The sequence below is a fragment of the Megalops cyprinoides genome, chromosome 7 (genome assembly GCF_013368585.1).
Source record: "Megalops cyprinoides isolate fMegCyp1 chromosome 7, fMegCyp1.pri, whole genome shotgun sequence".
Taxonomy (NCBI): Eukaryota; Metazoa; Chordata; class Actinopteri; order Elopiformes; family Megalopidae; genus Megalops; species Megalops cyprinoides.
Window position 1 is genome coordinate 8958683 of NC_050589.1, and position 20840 is coordinate 8979522.

Below are 20840 nucleotides of genomic sequence, written 5' to 3' on the forward strand. Positions count from 1 at the left end.
AACGGACACTTTTACACGAAACGTCCACGTTGAACACTTCCCCTCTGAATCACACTTCCTCTCTGAGTTTTTATGCGTGCTGGGCTGTATTTTCGGTAAACGTGAAATTGCCTCTTTCACAAACGAGAGCCCCACCCTTCACCAATTTTGGTGAAGGTCCACTATATGATATTTATCATGATATTTCAAAAACGAAGAAAAATGATGACTTGAAAAAAAAGTCCTTTATTAAATAATAAATCAGCATTTTTTATTTATATTAAATTAATAAAATAAAATAAAAATAGCCAGCCATGATCTAAGCATGTGCAAAAATTGCCATGAATTGTCTTTGGCAATGAATGATTGAATGAACTATGCATGTACAATTCAGTGGCGGCTCCTGCCAAATCTCAATTGTTTGCGATGATGGCTAAGTTGACCCGTTCAATGGATAAATTAACAGCTAGCTAACTAGACACTGTCACATTGCAAACAAAGCCTTACCTACTACCCATACAGATTGCACTGCAGTGCCTGCAGTTCGAAAAAAATTGCCTTAACATGAGAGTCTATCAGTGCGATCTGAGCGATTTTCAAAGGGGCGGTACTCCACGGAACATGACTTGCTGCTGATTGGACTATGATATTCAGAAGGAGGACAAACTGTCTAGAACAGTCACAGCTAGCGTAACACTGTGGTAGAATGTGATAGAAAAATTCCCTCCCTTTCCCCCTTTGGTGGTGCGCTGCTGACCACCCTAAGGAACAAACCACCCCTGGTACAATTGCAAAACAAAAACAATCCAATTTTTGACAAGGAGTGATAGTAGAACACAGCTATACTAGTGAAATAACCTTGTAATATCCTGGTAGATTTTGTTACAGTCCCACAATGGTATTGAGACATTTTTTATCGCGATATCGCAAAATTCGATATATCGTTACATCCCTAGTTGCTTCGCATTTATTGGAACATACGTCATTAAAAAAATTAATTCATTCATATAATTACCGGAAATTAGAGATAGCCAATTGCATTCATTCATACAGCAAAATCTTGCTTGCTTGAAATCCGGTCTGTCTTGCTGTCTCTAAAAATGAATTTTAATATTTTCATATCAATATTAGTTACTTAAATTTTATTCAATACATTAGCGAACATGTGTATTGACCCTAATTCCAGTGTTACGGCTGGTGATCTCCTGCAGGAGTTACATATCTAATTAAAATCACTCAAAATCAGGCAAGGAAAGACCATCATGCATCATCACTACGACGCTGTAATAACTATCATCAGAGCAATCACTAGCGGTAATGTTTATTGATTTTGGCCTTCTGCATGCTCCTGAGTAATGCTCAACATTGCTATAAAAAGACAAAAATAAATGAGACCAAATGTGACCATGTGCAGATTTGTTTGTGTAGTCACTAATTACTTTCAAGCACCTCAGAAACAAAAAAACAACAAAAGCAAAAAAACAACAACAACAATTACACTTAAGATTAGATTAGTAAGGCCATGTGGCTTAGTTTTTACGCATTTTAAACAAAACTTTCAAGCACCTCAAAAACAAAAAAACAAAAGCAAAAAACAAAAACAACAAATTACACTTAAGATTAGATTAGTAAAGCCATGTAGCTTAGTTTTTACGCATTGCATTATGGCACTGCTATGACTACATGAAGGGTTACACATAAGCACTCACGAATCACTACATATAATACACCACACACCACATCCTCTCTCTCTTAAATGACGATGCCTATTTTTTCACATTTTATCTCCAATAAGCAGGTTTCACCCCAGGTTAACATGGTGTGTGCTGACGAGTCACGTGTGCAGGCCAGGTGCTCTCAGAGGTACAAAGCAGGAAAAGCCAAGAAAAACACCAGTAAAAAGGGCACCCTCAAAACTCCATCTTATATTACGTAAAACAGATAAGCATCTTTTACAAAAGACCATTAAGGGGGAGGTAACCCCTAAGGAGTGAAGCAGAGGAAGTTTTGAGGAGGTTGAAGGGGAGGTAAGGAAACTAATTGGGTGCAGGCGGGGTCAGGTACAGAAGAGCTGGAGTTGGTGAAGATTAGAGGGGGACAAGTTCAGAGCCTAGAGGAACAGGTACAGAGCAGTGGGGGACAGGTGCAGAGAAGGGGGAGCAGGTATGGAGCAGTATAAGGGGCTGTCGGGTGCCCAGGAGAGTAGGGCTGTTCAGTTACGGAGGTAGAGAGCTTGCAGCCGGGGGATAAAAAGAGCATAAGGAGTGATCACGCAGAGAGAGATTGACACCGGTGAGAGAGAGACAGGCGGGGGGGGGGGGGGGGGGGGGGCGGTGGGGGCGGATGATCAGTGCCAACAGAGGCCGCCGGAGCAGACCCAGAGCAGACTGCAGACCCAGAGCAGGCTGCACACCCAGAGCAGGCTGCACACCCAGAGAAGGCTGCAGACCCGGGACAGGCTGCAGACTGAGGGATCTCCCCGCAGAAAGGCCGGCAGCCCCGAACGCCTCGGCACGCCACCTCCCCCCCGGGTGGGCCCCGCTAATGGCCACGCATGTGTGCAGGAGAGTGCACGCTGCCGGGAGCCGCGGGGGAAGCTTCCGGGGACGAGCCCTTCACCTTTCAGCTTTTTCAGGGCGCCGTGTTCAGATTATGAGTATCATTCATAGCCATCGATCGGCTCCGGGGCCCCTCCGCACAGCCATCACCTGACTCTGTAAACAGCTAAATCCCCCCGATCAATGCAGCTCATTCCACTTGAGCTATTGACTAACAGCTCCCCCGACTGAGGAGGACCGCATTGGGGGTGGGGGGGACGAAAAAAATCAAAAAAACTGGCAAATTAGAAAGCAAAAAAAAGAACAAAATGGAAAAGGAGTGAAGGAGCATCAGTGTGAAAAATCTACTTTTCAATAATGAGCTCCGGGGAGAGCAGAGGCAGAGAGAGAAGGGAGAGTGAGTGGGAGAGAGAAAGAGAGGGAGAGAGAGAGAGAGGGAGGAGAGGAGGGAGCGGAGCCGCCATTGATCGGGCCAGCGGGGTAATCTGACGCCGTGTCCCGGTGTGTAAACTGGTGACATTGCCGGGGTGGCACAGATGGGAAGGGATCAATGGGCTGCCTTTGTTCTTCCTTAATCCTTAACTATCTATAAGTAATTAACCTTCGCGGGAGAGAGAGAAGAGAGGAAACACACGCACAAAAAATAAATAAATAAATAAAAAATAAGGACGGGGAAGAGCAGAGCGTGTCGGGGAATAGCAATGAGGAGGAGCCGTGCTGCAGTGCGCTGATCTGGCCGTGCTGGGCCTGGCGGATGGCCTGTCGGTTCTGCACGGTCGGCGTGCGTCTTTGACTCCGCCCCCGGGCCTCGTGGGTCCGGGACTATCTGCGCGGTCGGGTCCTGCCAGAGTTCCGACGCCCGGCCCGGCGTTGCAGTTATCTACCACCCGGGGGCCGACCGCTCTGCTCAAGGGGCCCAATCACGTTCCACATGCATCGTGACCAGGCCTGACCTACCCTCCAGAACCGCGGCGGTTCGAGTTTTTATCGGCTCTGAAAAAAAAACTGGCTGCTTCAGGCCTCGAGGAGATGGCGGCGTTTGATCACCTAGCCAAACAAGACCTCTCGCAGGAAGGCTCGTCTGACATTCGAGAGAGAGTGGAAATCTGAATTTGTTGCAGCCCTAAAGAGCTGCGGGTGTCTGCACTGTAGTGATGTGGCTTTAGAAAAACATTAAGCAGGTGCCGCTGTTTGGTACATCAGGTACAGCTCCATCACTGATGACCAGACACAAACATGATTATCCTGAAGGCTAGGCTGTGTGGCTTTAAGAGCAAACATACAGGTTGTGTGTGTGTGTGTGTGTGTGTTGTGTGTACACAATATATATACACACACAGTGAAAGGGCTGATGGCTTGGTTATGACAGGTCTATAAAAGGCATTTACTGCCTTCTCCACTGTGCTTTAATGCTCCTGTAATGATGATGGAAGCGTGGGAAGATGGCAGATAAAATTGACACTTGTCTGGAAAACAGGAGAACAACAACAACTGTAGTGTGTCTATTATGGAGGACAAACAACATCCCATCCTTCTATGTGGACAGGGGAAAACTCAATCTGGAGCTGTGCAGAAAGATGGGCCCTCGACGGGCAGGCCTCCCTGAGTAGAGTCCTGTTTTTCTGCTGCGCTTACGCCCCCAGACCCTGATGCTGTTGCCCTCTTGTCTGAAAACAGGAGGCTGCTGCTCCAGATGCTGTCCCAGGGCAACCAGGGCCTCTGCTCACACCCACCTAATCGCACACTCTTCATCATTTCCATTTGCACAACTGTTTCCATTGCGAGCATTTATAGGGGTCTTTAGGGCTGGTTTCACAGGCAGGGATTTGACCAAGTCCTAGACTAAGAAGTTCCTCTCCATGGAAATATCCATTAAAAGAAATGTCTTAGTCTACGACAAGGCTATGAAAGTGGCCCTTTGAATCTTTGCTATATAGAGCGGTAATGGCAATATACACATCCATAAAGGGTCTCTCTGCTTTTTTCTTTCATCAAAATGTCAGTATCATGAATTCATTTATGAGCGTTTGGGTCTTCCGGCCATGCGGTGCTGGCCGTGTCACCTTTTTGATCCTCACTTTGCCGACTAGTCTCCAGCCTTTGTCTTCTTCTCAGTTCGGCTGTGATCTGAAACGACTGGGACCACCATGCTGACTGACAGCAATCAGACACGATTAGCCATGAGAGCACTGATGGCCTGATTCTCCAGAGAGCTCCACCGGGGGTTTTAGGGAAATGGACAGGAGTCACTTCAAATCACAACTCATCCAAAAAATGAAACGGTGACAATGAAGGCAAGAGGATAATATCTGCAGGTGACCCAGCAGATCGTGGAATCTCAAGTGGGGGGGAAAAAAAAAAAAAAATCAGAAAGACCCTGCTTGGAGCAGTTCTAGACAGATGTTTTTATCTGTCCTGGATGCATGGTGACCACAGATCCTCGGCAGACTTACCAACAAATTCAGAGAGGAAGACCACAAAGAAGGGAGTGACCAGGTCGTTGATGCCCTGCACGTAGCCGCTTGCCGGGTGTCGGATGGCCCAGATGAAGAGGATCCTCTCAAACACCTGAACACACAAAAAACAAGCATGCTGCAATTTAACAACGCATTGGGAAGCGTTCAACAGAACTGCTCGTTAAAGTCTACCATTTTCGCCTTGAACGCATTAATCGCAGTGGACTTTCAGTAGTGGCTTTCTGCATTCCTGAAAAATACCTTGGACTAGAACAGCGGGATTGGAAAATGCCACAGATATCCCCTTTAGTTCGGCTGCTTCTCTCCCGGACCAAAATGAGGCCATTTTAAGTTCAGACCGAGACATTTCACAATGCCTCACATTTCTCAATGTCTTTTGATCTTGAAAAACAACTTGCTAAAATCTCATCGTGAGCTAAAAAAAGAGAGAGACACAATGTGGGTCTCCCAGAAATTTCATTTTATCTCGGCTGCTATTTTTCTAGCAGTTCTCCGAGCGAGATAACCGATTTCAGGAACTGCTATCTGAGACCATGAAAATCTCAATTAACTTTAATTTCATTCTCCCCGCATTTCCTTCCAAATAAGAAAATGATTTATTTTGACACAGTATGATCTGAAACAGTATGATGTTGTTACTATGCTACAAAGACATCCCACCACTTATTCATTTAACAGATATGAAAACAAGCTCGCTAAGGGTCATTCTGTATTAGCGAAATTACTTTAAGTGATTCATTATTTTCAATATGTACATTATTTTAGCAATAACAAAAAACATTTCTGGTAAATGTTACAAGATCTTACAGGAGAAAAGGGTTGTAGTACAAGTTTGTCTTGGGGTGCCTTAATAGACAGAGTACACACAATTTTACTGTTTTTCTGCATTTATTTGGGGAAACATTTGTGAAGAATTTAATATGTGTACATATATATACCATATTTAGCCTTCTTACATCTTTCTATGGGCTATAAAAAGCATCCACAGAAAGGGATAGCTTGATTAGGACACTAATATTCTGACTATAACTGACAATCAATCTGATTCATTTCAATGACAAAAGGGTGATAATGTGACCGTTCCTTGGACAGAAATGACTGATTAACAGACCTACACAAACCGCATAGCAATCTTCTCACGGTATCCACTCAAACAGCTGTGTGTTCGCAATCATTTCAGATGGGGAATGCTCTCAACCTGTCTGTGATAAGCTGGTGCCAAAGAGTCCTGGGAGAGGACCTTGGGGGAAAGCGGGGGTGGGGGTATGAGAGGGTACAGGGGGGCACGGGGTGGAGGGAAAACCTCATCTCTCCTCCAGGGGGGAACAATATGTGGTGTTCTTCCTGTGTATCACACTGAACTCCATGCTAAATGGCGCCAGCTGGAGCTTGCAGAGGGCCGAGGTATGAATCCTCGAACCAAAGGAACTTAATGAAGACGACTCCCTTGCGGAGCTTCAACGCACATCAGTAATATTGCCATGGTGCTGATTACAGAACACTCACACTGCTCGGAATGGTGTGCCCCCCCCCCCCCCCCCCCCCCCCCCCAACACCCCCGCCAACCCCCCCAACACCCCCGCCAACCCCCCCCTGCCCCAAACCCACTGTCTTCTTCATTCCTTATCTAAGTTTTCTCTCTCGCCGGTCTTTCCTATAATTTATATCCGCCAGCTTTTAGCCAGCCAGAAAAACACAAATGACATGAAACGCAAAAACACACAAACCAACAAAGAGGTCCGAGGTCCGAAGAGGGACCCAGACCTGGACCTGAAGAGAGCAAAAACTGAGTCCATTTGCGAGGGACACGCCTTAGCGATTTCCATGCCTCGGTCAGATCCACAGGGCACTTTAACGCTCTCCCCATTCATCTTACCCGAGACACGCTCCCTCCCCCCCACCACCTCCTGTTGAGCTTCCAGACTCTCATCACAGAAGCTATTCATCCTTATTTATCCTGGCTTTACTAAATTTGTACCGATTGAGTTTCCTGCACGCGGTTATGGACACAGGGCCAGCAGGAACCCTGTGCTGTCTGTCTGCAGCCTGACTCATACCCACCACGCCACCACGGACGTGCCAGGTGGATTTACACACCCACAGGTAAAATGAACACTGTCGCCGCTCGATAAAAATCCCCCTCTCCCACCCCCGCAACCACACCCTCCTGCCACCGGGGGCAGTGCACTGTCATACTTTGCAGTGCGCCGCGGCTCTTGTCTCTGCAAATTAGTCTGACTCTTTCTGCGCGTCTCTTCCCGCACAGTTCCTATCTGCGGAGATGGCCGTTCAGCCCAGCGGGGGTTGTAATGAGGTTCTGCGTTTTAATATTGAAAAATGGAACCCTAAGAAGCCACAGTTACTTCTGCTTCATTTACTGGAGAATGAACACTGGTTTTAAGATCCTTAAATTTATATATATAATTTATATACACACACACACACATATATATATATATATATACATAAATAACGTGTGTGTATTATACACATGTACAAACACACACACACACACACACACACACACAAATCATCAGCACAATTATTCTAGTAGTATTCTTGAAATTGATGTTAAATTGAATTATCTGATTTCTGCATATTCTCTGTCTTCATGAGCAGGAAAAAAATGAAATGAGAAGCATGGCCGTGAATAGTGATGCAGAGAATTTCCAGCACTCAGTCTGCTGGCCTCTGACCCTCTTGACTCCCTGCTCCCCTCTTACAGGGATGGGAAGCATTTCAAACAGCTACAGTGCCCCCTGCTGGAGAGTACACTGCATAACAGCTGCACAAAAAAAAAAAAAAAACTGCAGTCATCAAGCCTTTGCTGATGCCTTTCACTCTCAGATTACCCTGGTATAGAGGCCCTCTTTCAGAGACAAAGACTGTATAGATTATATTACATTACATTACTGCCATTTAGCAGATGCTCTTATCCAGAACTACTTATGTACAATGTTATCCATTTATTCAGCTGGACATTTACTGAGGCAAATGTGGGTTAAGTACCTTACCCAAGGGTACAACAGCAGTGCCCCATTGAGGAATGGAACCAACAACATTTTGGTTATGAGTCCTGCTCCTTACCACTACGCCATACTGCTGTCCCATACAATAAACACTAGACTACCATACGCACACAAGCACACACAACTGCACACACGCAAGCAACTGCACACACACAGAACTATACTCACTTACTCACTCGCTCACACACACATGCGCACACACACACACACACACACACACACACACACACAACTGCATACACATATACTCAGCCTCAACCTCTACAGAAGATCTGACAGAGTGAAAGCCCATAACGACTGTACCTCTTGCTAGTTGAACCCTCCCCTCTCCCTCACACCCCTGCTGCAGAACAGGCAGACCCCTCGTTACTCCTTCCATTAACGCTGTGTAATTACCCTTCCTCGTCACATCCAGCCCTTTAGCCCTGTCGCCAGGGCCGCGGCACAGCACTTCAGCACACTTTACCCGCCAATCATTTTTAAAAGGGGAAAAAAAGCCTGCAGTGACGCAGAGGGGCGCTGTAATGACATTCAGCGGGGAGAGCCGGATGAATGAGAGGCAGAGCAGTCATTTCGCGGGAATCGCGGCCGGCCGCACTCTCCGTGTGAAATCAATAGGATGGCTCTTTCTCGCCTCGCCTCCTTTGATCCTGTGGAATAATGGCAGCGCGGCGCCACAGAGTGAACCCTCCACTGAGTGCCTGACATGGTTTGGCGTGGCGTGGTGTGGTGTGGTCTGACTCACTGTGGCACAATGTGGTAGAGTGTGGCACAGTGTGGTAGAGTATGGTAGAGTGTGGTAGAGTGTGGCACAATGTGGTAGAGTGTGGTAGAGTGTGGCACAGTGTGGTAGAGTGTGGCACAGTGTGGCACAGTGTTGTAGAGTATGGTAGAGTGTGGTAGAGTGTGGCACAATGTGGTAGAGTGTGGCACAGTGTGGCACAGTGTGGTAGAGTGTGGTAGAGTGTGGTAGAGTGTGGTAGAGTGTGGCACAGTGTGGTAGAGTGTGGTAGAGTGTGGCACAGTGTGGTAGAGTGTGGTAGAGTGTGGCACAGTGTGGTAGAGTGTGGCAGAGTGTGGTAGAGTATGGTAGAGTGTGGTAGAGTGTGGTAGAGTGTGGCAGAGTGTGGCAGAGTGTGGCACAGTGTGGTAGAGTGTGGCAGAGTGTGGCACAGTGTGGCACTGTGGTACAGTGTGGTATAGTGTGGCACAGTGTGGTAGAGTGTGGTGTGGTCTGACACAGTGTGGTACAGTGTGGTGGGGCATGGCACGGCACAGACAACATAGAGATGGTCAGACACTCACCTCCTGCACCAGCGGCTGCTGGAAGAGGGGGATCAGGGGGTTGGTCCTGGGAATGTCGATGTGAATCTGGGAGCAGGAACAGAAGGATGCAAATACGTTACCATTCCATTGTCTCACCTCATTGCATGAAATTACCCAGATGCATAAATGAATAAAATCTAGGGCGACTCCGAGGGCCTACAGGCACAAAAGACAAGCGATGGGGGAAAAAAAAGGCTGAATATATGAAATCCAGCAGATAAAAGGCAGAACCGATTATGGACCCTTTAATGGAACACTGTGCAAACCGTTTTTCACTGCGGGTTTTAAAGCATGTGACCCCTAAGGATGCTGCATTGTAGTACAGGCGGTGGGAGGCATTGTGAAGACGCTGAACAAATTGTTCTTACCCTCATCCCCCTTTCGCTGGCACCACAGAACACAGCCATCTCTTCAATAAAGCCCAATTAAACCCTTCTATTCTGGATCCCCCCTATCTGAGGGCGCAGTCCCTATCTTGATGGGAGTGTGGAGCCACGCTCGCCTGACAGGGCGGGAGGGGTACCCCTGAGGGCGTCTGGGCCGGGTGGCCCCCTCCACACGCTTCCAGGAAGTGGGGGCTTAAAGGGGCATTAGAGTCCTGCTCCAGACAGAGGGGGGCCAGGCTGATGGGACCCAGTGGTCACATAAATACACATGATGGCTATGACCCGATTTACTCTACACATACAGAGAGAGAGATGGAGAGAGGGAGAGAGAGCACAGGGGAGGCAGGGGGAGAAACAGGGAAAAAGGTAAATGCAATAGATATTGAACATGAGTCCTGCACTATTAACTTGAGTTTTACAGCCTGTAAGGCTATCGATTTTGCCCTAGATCATTAATGAGATGCTGTTTCATATATATATGTGTGCGTGTGTGTGTGTGTGTGTGTGTGTATATGTTTTTTTTCCTTTTTTTCTTTTTGACTTATCTGGAACTGCTCAATGTTTCCACTAATGCAGTTTCTGTTTATTTATTTGCAATTACAGTCTCCTGCAGTTACCGGAGGTACAGTCTCTGCTCAGCCGTCCTGTGCTCGTCGTCTGGTCTGTGCGTCTTTGAAGAGCTGCACACGGAGGGAAAGGCAAAGCCTTCATGTTTAAAACAGAGCCGTGGCTCCTCTGCCCGGGCTCCAGAAGCACCTTCCGCTACTATCAGCCTCGAGTTCCTGCCTCCTCGCTCCCTGTTTCACCTTCAAAAGCACTCCTGGAATATTTATACACAAGTTCAAAACTCTTCTCGGCCTCTAAATATTTAAGACTTTTTGGGAAGGCTATTCCAGCAAAATAAGATGAATAATTAAATGGGGAGAATTTTTCGGACGTGAGGAACACGGCGTGAGACACCCAGTGACGCTCGCTTTCCCTCACAGCAGTACGCAAACCCCCTCTCTGCATGTCTTTCACACTCCATAAAGCACAACTTAACGCCTTAATGTAGGAAAAAAAACACAACTTTATGTCATAATCTCGACAAAATACAATTTCCCTGGGACAGCTGCAACAGAGACAACTCTCAGTTCCTTATAAATGCATATGTGGAAAAATTCATACTGTTTTGTTGCATACTATATGACGGTTCCCATGTTAAGCCTGCCGGCTTCCCTTAATCCTGTTATAAGCAACTCTGCATAAGTGCATTAGGTCACACTGGTCCTGGATGTTAGCATATGCTCTTTGACACCACTGTGAGCCTGAAGCACCTAGCACACTGGGCTGGAAGGAAGCACTGCGATTGGTGGATGTGCACCGATTGTGTCACAATGACAGGGTGAGGCTCGGGGGGGGCGGAGCCTATCACCGCAGTAAAATGACCCTCCTCTCTCAGCGGCACTGAGGATTTCTCTGGCGGCAGTGTGGTTATCCAATCAGCACAAACTACAGAGCGCTCTGCCCAGGGGGAACACGCTCCGGGTCACCTGCAGGGCGACGGCAGAACAGCGGGGGTCCGGCAGGCTGAACTCACCAACACAAAAACTTCAAATGAGCTGCCGGGCCAGTGACTCAGAGCCAGAGGAGAGAGAGAGAGAGGGGGAGAGAGAGAGCAAGAGAGAGAGAGAGAGAGAGAGGTAGGTAGGTAGGCAGCCAGGCTTGGGGGGGGGGGGGGGGTGAGACAACGCAGCTCAGAGGCAGGAAGTGAACAGAAGTGAGGTGAGAGGTGGATGGTGTGCATGTGTCTGCATTAGCAATGTGCTTCACAGGGGCCAGCTGAATTATTTGAATACAGACAAATATAACAGGCATGTTTCCATTCGCAACTGTGACCATTTAAAAGTACTCTTACATGTAACATCAGTCAGTGGGGAATCACACATATGTGTTTTATGAGAAGCGCAGCTGTCTTTGTAGGTGAGCAGGAGTTATCCCAGGAGGCAGGTACGGTCTCCACCTGTCTCTGAGCATGTGGCCCTGGTTACAGAACTAGCCCCCGCTGAGGCTGTGTAAGTCTCTGCAGAGCATGCTCAATGCATACATGGGGCTGGACTCACCTGTCTGTATGTGTCTCTGTGGTGCTCGTCTGTCCTGGAGTGGTAATACTGCTCGATGAAGCCAAAATACTCCTCCCTCTTCCTCTTCAGAACCAGCTCCCTCCTCTCCATGTTGGCAGGGAGGTAACCCTGTGAGAGAGAGAGAGGGATGGAGGGATGAACAGAGGGACAGAGTCAGAAATAGGAAGGGAGAAAGGGTTGGGCAGAGGGATAGGGAGCGAAAAAGAGGGAGGAACAGAGGGATGAACACAGGGATAGGAAGAGAAAGAGAGAAAGAGAGGGAGCGGTAAAGAACAAGAGAGAAAACAAATGAGAGGGACAGAAAGAACAAGAAGGGGACAGGGAAAGAGAGGTAGAAAAGAGATGGAGGGAGATACAGGGAAAGGGAAAGAGAAAAAAGAGAAAAAGCAGAGACACAGGGTCAAGGGACAGAGAAAGGGAAAACCAGTTATTATGACACCGACAAAATGACATCCCTTAACAGATACCTGAACGTGTGTGTATATGTGGACTGGCATCCCATCCTGCCTTGCATCTAGTGCCAGCTGGGTCTGTTTCTGGCTCACTGTGGCCCTCTACAGGACGAAGTGGGTACTGTCTGACTACAGTGCCTGCTACGCCCCTCACATCTCAGCAGACGCTCACTTCCCCTGCAGAGTCGATGCGCGGCCCACGCCTTCCTTATCACCGCGATTCATTATGGCATCAGAGTCAGAGGGTCACTGCCACTCACGAAACGAAGCTCTCACTGCAGAGTAATCCCTTTCAAAGGTACTGACAACAGCATTACAAAAGACTCCCGGGCCACACACACACACACACACACACGCGCGCCCACACACGCGCGCCCACACATGCAGCCACACACACTTTAATCTCCCTCTCTCTGCAGATGAGAGTTCAAGGGGTGCCCCTGCCTCCTTACAGATGGATATGTATGCATATATATGCTGAGGGGGACCACTTGGCTCTGCCTGCCAGTTCCACTGGAGTGCACAGATAAGGAAAAGCATCACTCGCATTTCCATTTTTTCAATCTATTTCTTTTTTGATCTGTTGTCTTGGCACATGATGAGAAATAGTAACGAATTAAAGAGTAAAAGGTTTGCGTGTGTAAGTGTAAATACAAACACACGCACAGCGTGGACGAGGCTCTGTCACCCCGTCCCTCTGTGACAGGACGATTCTGTCCTCTTTCAGTGTGCCGCTCTCTCCATCTTCCTCCCTTTTACCCTTCAGATGATCATTTTTCCTTTCATTTGGATCCCTCTCTCCTCTCTCCCTCAATCTATTCTTTTCTCCTCAGGTCTCTCAGCTCCCTTCATCTTCTCCTCCCTTTATCACCCCATCAAGTCCAAACTCAAATTCAAATGTCCTCAAATTCAACTCCAATGTACATGGTGTTGTCACAGGGCATGAAGGATATGTGGATCATTAACAGAAATTCCAAAAAGCTACACTGCCCATGCCGTTTTGATAATAGTCCCCTCTTGTTGTGCTCAATTACGTTAAAAGCATGAACCCCCCCCCCCAGGGGCCTTCTTGTACCCGTAACAAATGTTCCACTGAGAGGGGACTCTGGCTCTCATTTGTTCTGACCAATCATGGCCCAGGAAGAAAGAGAACACACACACACAAGACAAATAAAACATGCAAGAGATGTAAGAACAAATCAAGATGTATTTGATGGGTAACACTGCACATCAAATGTTAATGCTATTGGTGCTTTCGCTGGTCTGGATGTTCAGAGCAAAGCAATCAATCAGTGTCCCTGTGCTTGAGGAAATGTAATAGTCTTTATCAAGGGCATATGGTGCACTGGATCAGCTCATGAACACACGAAGATGCTATGGGTCTGACTGAAGGACAGCTGAAAATGAGGTGAGTGAAGACTGCTGAATAAAAGATACACGCTGCAGGAAAGCCTACCTGTCCTACCTGCGATGAAAAGGAATTCAAATACCAAGGAGAAATGAGTACGACATAGGATTTAAGCATCCACACATTCTGAAATTTATTACCGACCTGAAAAGCTCTTTTGTATTAAAAAACAAATTAGGGGGACACTGAATACATTTTTCTGTAAGCATATGCAGTGTTATTTTTGAAAATTTTAGCTGTTCTTTGCATTAGGTAAATTGACAGTATTATACTGCATGTTGAATTATTTTGGGATAATTTCTATGTAATGACATTGGTGTTACGGACTCTTCAAATAAAACTCTATTATCAATAATTCAATGCAATAAATAATTCAAGTAATGGCAGCAAATGTATACACAGAAAATTACTAAACATTTCCAAAAAACTACTACTCTGTGAGATGCTATGTTGCCTACTGAATACCTAAATCATTCACCTATACAGTTTGTCAGGGCCTGCAAGCTCTAAATCAAATCAGTTGCCATGAAATAGAATCTGTCTTCAGCTTTCTGTAGATTAGGCTAAATGCACATGTGAGTATGCTGCATGTGCACGCACACACACACACACACACACACACACACACACACACACACACACAAACACACACACAAACACGCGCGTGCGTGCACACACACAGACATACATACATACACACACATACATAAACAAGCACACATACATACACACACATACACAAACACACACACATACACACACACACACACACACACACACACACAGACACACAGACACACAGACACACAGACACACACACACAGAACACGCTTGGGTTGGTACCAGCTCTCCTGAAACAGAGCACCACACCTGCAGTGCTGAGAGACCCTGACCTGCTTCAGCAGGTGGTAGTGAGGTCCATAAGCAGTCCTACTCCAGGTGCTTGTTTGTATCCTATCTGTAACAAGCTGATGAAACATAGATGAGTGTAAAACACACTGCCCCCCCCCCACCCCTCCTTGCCGCCTTGTTTATAAGTGACACCGCAGAGTGTGGGGGCATGGTGCAGCCGAATTTGCAGTGACGTTCCTCGATTTGCCGGGACACTATAGCAAAAGGGGAGCAATGATGAAAATGACTGCAGTGTTGAATAAAATATACCCGTAGCGTTCTGCTAACAGTCGCCCCCGTCTTCTGAATGAGCAGTTCCCACATATCAGGTTGTGTGGGGACGTGTGGAGTCATGTGGGGTCGTGTGGGGCAAAAACTGAATCCCTGATTTCTTCCTCACTACCGCTCCCTGTAAGTCTGACAGCCTGCTATGACCCACAGATCCGCATCTCCGTTCTGTAAGACAGATGGGCTGTGCCTCGGTGCACCGCTAATGCACTGCGGCCAGCTCACGCGGGCCGGATAATATACTTGTCTGCTGACCAGCACAAGGCCAGAAAGTTGCTGTGAGCCGGCCTGAAGGCAGACTCGCCACAATTATGGAAGGGAGAGAGGCGAGAGGTGCACCATCGCTTTAATCAAAAGCAGGGGAGAGCCCGGCTGCCCGAGTGAACACATGAATAAAAGACATGAATAAGCTGAGGAGGGAGTCGGTGCGGAGGAGACCGGCTCCCCACCCTCCTCCGAGACGAACAGAAGGCCGGAGTCACACCGATAAATATTCAGATCCGCATTGAAGACAGACTTGGCTCCGGGCCTGGGTACTCAATTAGCGGGAAAAGAAAAGAGCGAACGTGAGCAAATAAATAAATAAACAGGGCTGCCGTGCGGCTCGGAAGTTGCGCGTGCTGGGGGGGCGACGCCTACGGTGTGTGCACGCGTGTGAGCGTGGAGCACGCGTGTGTGTGCCCGTGTGTGTGTGTCTCCATCCATGTGCAAGCCACAAACTGCCCGCCCCCACCCGGACACCCTGCCCACGTGCATTTCCCAATCTGTCCACACATTCACGTGTTTACTGAAACTGCATCACTTCAGGTTCTTAATTAACACTTAATTCCGCCATTTAAGGAAACATTAATTACTCAAACACCGCCACAGAGCCAGGATGGCCCCTCTATATGGATGTGTAAATATATCACACTCCCCTGTGCCAACTTCACAGCCCTGGGGGGATATTAATAGTCACCAGCTTTATTGGGAGGAATATGAACATATTACAGTTAGGGGAGGGGGGGTGAGGCATTTTTGCAGGGGGGCTGGGATCACCAATATTCGGTAGGGAAAAACAGGCAGCTGTAGAGCTTCCACAGGGCTCCATCCACCTCTGATGCAGGAGACACACATTGCCAGAGTGGAACGGGAAAGAGAGAGGTGGCCAAAACGGCATGAGATCAATGTGGCGGCTGCTCCTGGCAGGTTAGCGCTGTGCTGCTCAGGGCTACTGTGTGCATGCGCTGGGTCAGACCGGCACCGGGGGGTTGCTGCTGTGATACACTCCACACAACCCGCACACACACGCACACACACACACACACACACACACACACACACACACACACACACACACAGACACAGACACAGACACAGACACAGACACAGACACAGACACACACACACAGACACACGCACACAGACACACGCACACAGACACAGACACAGACACAGACACAGACACAGACACAGACACAGACACAGACACAGACACACACAGACACAGACACAGACACAGACACACACAGACACAGACACAGACACACACACAGACACAGACACAGACACAGACACACAGACACAGACACACACACACACACACACACACACAGACACAGACACACACAGACACACACACAGACACACACACACACACACAGACACAGACACACACAGACACACACACACACACACACACACACACACACACACACACACACACACACAGGGGGGAAAGAAAGAAGAAGGAAAATGTGTGTGTGAGAGAGGGAGAGACAGAGAAGGAGAGTGGGCACAAGGGTGGAGGGGGGGGTAAATATGTGAGAGAGACACAGAGAGGGAGAGGGAGAGAAAGAGAGAGGGGGTGCAGGAGAGATATAAGGAGAAAGGGGAAAAAGCAAATGTGTGTGTGTGGGGGGGGCGAGAGGGAGGGTGAGGGAGAGAAAGAGTACAGAAGAGATGGGGAAGAAAGACAGAAAAAGGTAAATGTGTGTCTGTGTGAGAGAGAGACACTAAGAGAGAAGGAGAGAAAGAGAGAAAGAGATGGCTACTAGACAGACAGCCTGTCAAGAGCAGCGTTTTCTGCGTCTCAGGCCGTAATTGGGAGAAATAAATCTGAGCCGCAGCAGAGTAAATGTCGCTGGCTCCTTTGCAAGGAGAGGGTAATTACCCCGGCGCAAAAATTTGGGAGGGGGGGATGCAGAATGTAAATCTTAATTAAGAGCGCAAAGCTACCTTCAGGATGTTTGTTGGCTCTGTGTGAATATCCAGAGAGACAGACTTTTTAAACAGAGCCATATCTTGCCAAGGCCCATTTAATATTCTCCATTGAAGGCAAAAGTAAAACAAACAATCTCGGGCACAAGTTTATAGGGAGGGATGGAGAGAGCGGCCAGCAGGGTGTCCAAGGAGCTGATGAACGTACACAGCAAAGAGCAAGAATTTGCTGACAATTAGATAGCCGCCGGCTGCGCCGTCAATTCCTTGGGTAATTTAGGCATTGCAAACACCATGACTCACTTGGCGACGTCTTTGGAGTTTTTTTTTTTTGAAAAACTGTGCTGCTTCGCTTGCCATTTCGCTGGGCAGAGATGAGAGCTGCCCTTTTTTGCAAGGCACTGAGCAATCACTTCCTCTCAAAAGCTCCATTTGCACTACCGGGGTGAGGGGTGAGGGGTGAGGGGTGAGGGGTCAGGGGTCAGGGGTCAGGGGGTCAGGAGGTCAGGGGGTCAGGGGGCTCACCGATAGGAGTCTCCAGGTGATGGGGCGAACCTCCCGGGGAATCCCGGACCAGCTGTGCTTTCTCAGCTCCTCTGCAGAGCACAGGGAACACAGTCAATCAGAACAGGCTGCAGACACAGAGCCCGTAATGCACAGAGAACAACACACAGCACGCACAGGGGAGTGGAAGCACAAGACAATGAGCTATACAAAATACACGCAGGACACAGGACAGAACACAGTCAATCAGCACAGGCTGCAGACACAGACAATGCGCTATACAAAATACACGCAGGACACAAGAAAGAACACAGTCAATCAGCACAGGCTGCAGACACAGACAATGCGCTAGACAAAATACACACAGGACACGGGAGATTACAGCACGCAGTTAATAAAGACAGAACACAGACATTACACAATGCAAACAGGGATAAAAACGGAAAAACACACAGGAAGCAGAGTGAAAATCACAGGCACACACAGATCATAACTGATAAACGGTAACTGATAAACGGTGATAAACTGCACACTGTATTAGATCCAGGGGGAAGGATACCTGAAGAGCAAATGGAGGTACTGTGTTTGATACCTTTCCTCTGGAATACAGTCAAGGCCACTACGTTATGAGGATCTTTAATGTCAAGTCACGGGGTCACTAGTAGGTACTGATGAGGAAATCGGGGTACACTTTGCAACGCACAGCTGCCTAGACTGCCGTCTTTCAAGGGGAACTTGTGTCATTCTCACTATTCTTCCAGGTATTCATCAAACCGTAACAGACATTTATTTCACTGCCATGCAATATAACCTTCCCATTTCCAAAACTGACCTCCTCCATAACTGGACAAGTTTCAAAAACAGTTTATCTGTGCCAATCAACGAACATGTGACACATACAATACTCTTCTCACTAAGCATTCCTTTGGTGCATCTTTGAGCCAATGAGAAAGATCCATAAATCAACAACGTAGAGCTTAATTGGCTGAAATTTAAACTGGGAATAAAAAATTGGTGGATCTTCCCTGAATAAATCATGGCTTCTGCCTTGCAGCACACCATTAATATTAATGAGCCATTTGGTTCACAGAGCACACTATTTTGTTGCTAACTTACCAAAATCCCCATGTCAATTGAGCTGGTTATAGCTAGCAAGGTACGCATAAACCTTGTCCAATTACTAAAGCATGACTGCAGTGAAAAAATGTCAGTTTTCGTTCTGACTTTAATCACAAAGCTGGATAAAAGATCAAAACAGCCGTGTGAATTTTAAAGCTCATTATGGATGGAAAGTAGCAGAAAGAGCCCAGTTTCTGATGATTCCCCTGCTGAAACGCTAAGAGGGGAGAGAGTGGAGTGGCATGGTAACTGACTCTCTGGGTGAAAACCTCAGCTTCAAAGCTGTTTCAAAGCCATTCTTCATCCCTTTCAAAGAGAAACGGGAGATAAGCCCCACCCAGCCAACCCCTTCATTTACACTGTGGATAAAACCAAGCATCCTCACACAAACAAAATAGCAGCGCTTGATCTTTAACTCCTTTCCAGCTTCGAATGTCCTGGTGTTTAGAAGTGATAGGGTACCCTCCGTGGTCATATTTCCGGTATTAATCCATGCCAATAACTCCCCCCGGTTCATTTCTGAGGCCGTAACCCATTTTATGTAAACTGAAGTCATAATGATCTGCGTGACAAAATCAGGATTCCAGCACCATGTGCATGTGGGCAGTCAGGTGCATGAGACTGAGCTCCCTCAGGTTCGGCTGCTTCATGAAGACCACAGAGAGGTGTCTCGACCTGGCCACTATGACGCATGCTAGTGCATGCCAGCCTGTTGACCACCAGTCACATGCAGGAATATGTTAAAACAAGTGGTTGCAACTGGTTATAATTTATGCAGCCTGCCTATAAGACAACCACCATCACACCTTTAGCTTACCGTATCTTACGATATCTGACAGCCATGGCTTCTGAGCTTAAAGTGTGTTTTACTTATTTATTTTCATAATTCATTTAGTTTTATTTAGTTTCTATTCCACTGCTTCTGTTCTCTTCCCCTGGTTTTGGGGGGTGCTTCACCTCAGGCTTTTCCCGGAGTCGTGGGAGTCATCCTCCAGGTTCCACCCCACTGGTTTTCTGCTAGTTTCATGAACTCTGTCTACTGCTTAGCAAGGCTCTGCATCAATCACTGCATTATAGCAAGTACATTTCAATTGATTTTTGACATTTTATCTGCAATAATCTATTTTTTTATGTGAGCTTTCTACACCTAGAGTTGTGATCAATGTATCGATTAAATAACAGAACTAGCAGAGCTGCTTATGCAATTCAAACTTTTTATTTTTATTTTTTAGACGCATCAAAGAATATGCATTTTCCCCAAGAGTATCCTTACATATCCTCAGGTGTAACAACAAAATATTTACAACCTCTATAAACACTGTCAAGCCTGAACAGTATTTTTAGAATAATAAAACAGGTAGCTTTAGCACTAACGATTGGAAAGAATCCTGGAGATTAAGCTGCCTTATTGCTGAAAGGTGGATTTAATAATACTCTTTTCTGCCCGCCCTCCCCGACCTCAGGTGTCCCTGTCAGAGGGTAACGACAGCTTTGAGGCGCTTATAGAATTTCACACCGTTTCCTTTACGCTTTTTTTTAGTTTTGGTCCGTGGCCTATGACTGCCATATGGCGGCACACCGAGAATGCTGAAAACAACACGAAGGCGGTGTGCGTACCTGTGGTGTTAAAAAACTGAGCAGCGCTTTGCAATGGCATGCGGCCCAGATGACTCAGAAGTAGGCCTGAAATTGTGTCATGGAATACTAGCGCCATCTACTGCTCATTTAAACAAGCTACATGCAACTGCCCAAGAGAGGGAGAGGCTGAGAGATTATGACAGGTTGACGAAAAAACAAAGTGTCGCTGTTTGTCTGCGCACGTCAGCAAGTACATGTCTGTCCTTGTCAGCGGAGCTTTAAACATAAAATGAAAATGGCTGAAAGACATGAAAGAGATGAGCAATGGGAAATGTTTACATGACATTGAATTTGCATAAAATCCCCAGGGTTTTTAAAACATGCTCTCCTTAGGTGGTCTTATTTTGACTCACAGCAGTACATAAACCCAAAGCCAGTGTGGAAAAACCACAGGGAGTGTACTTAAGGCCTAAGATTAGCTCCATACTCTTGAGAAAACCCTTCAGCTAAAACTGAGGGAATC

At 47.1% G+C, this 20840-nt stretch overlaps 1 protein-coding gene across 2 annotated transcripts in view; it reads right to left on the bottom strand.

Moving 5' to 3' along the window:
• tbc1d22b (TBC1 domain family, member 22B) overlaps positions 1–20840 on the bottom strand; it is a 46241-nt gene that overhangs the window by 14471 nt on the left and 10930 nt on the right. For both annotated transcript variants that reach the window (XM_036533491.1, XM_036533490.1), the window contains 4 exons: positions 17642–17712; positions 11858–11986; positions 9349–9414; positions 4991–5105 (listed from right to left, as the gene is read on the bottom strand). In XM_036533491.1, the coding sequence (XP_036389384.1) occupies positions 4991–5105; positions 9349–9414; positions 11858–11986; positions 17642–17712 (381 nt within the window). The remainder of the gene's footprint in view (positions 1–4990; positions 5106–9348; positions 9415–11857; positions 11987–17641; positions 17713–20840) is intronic.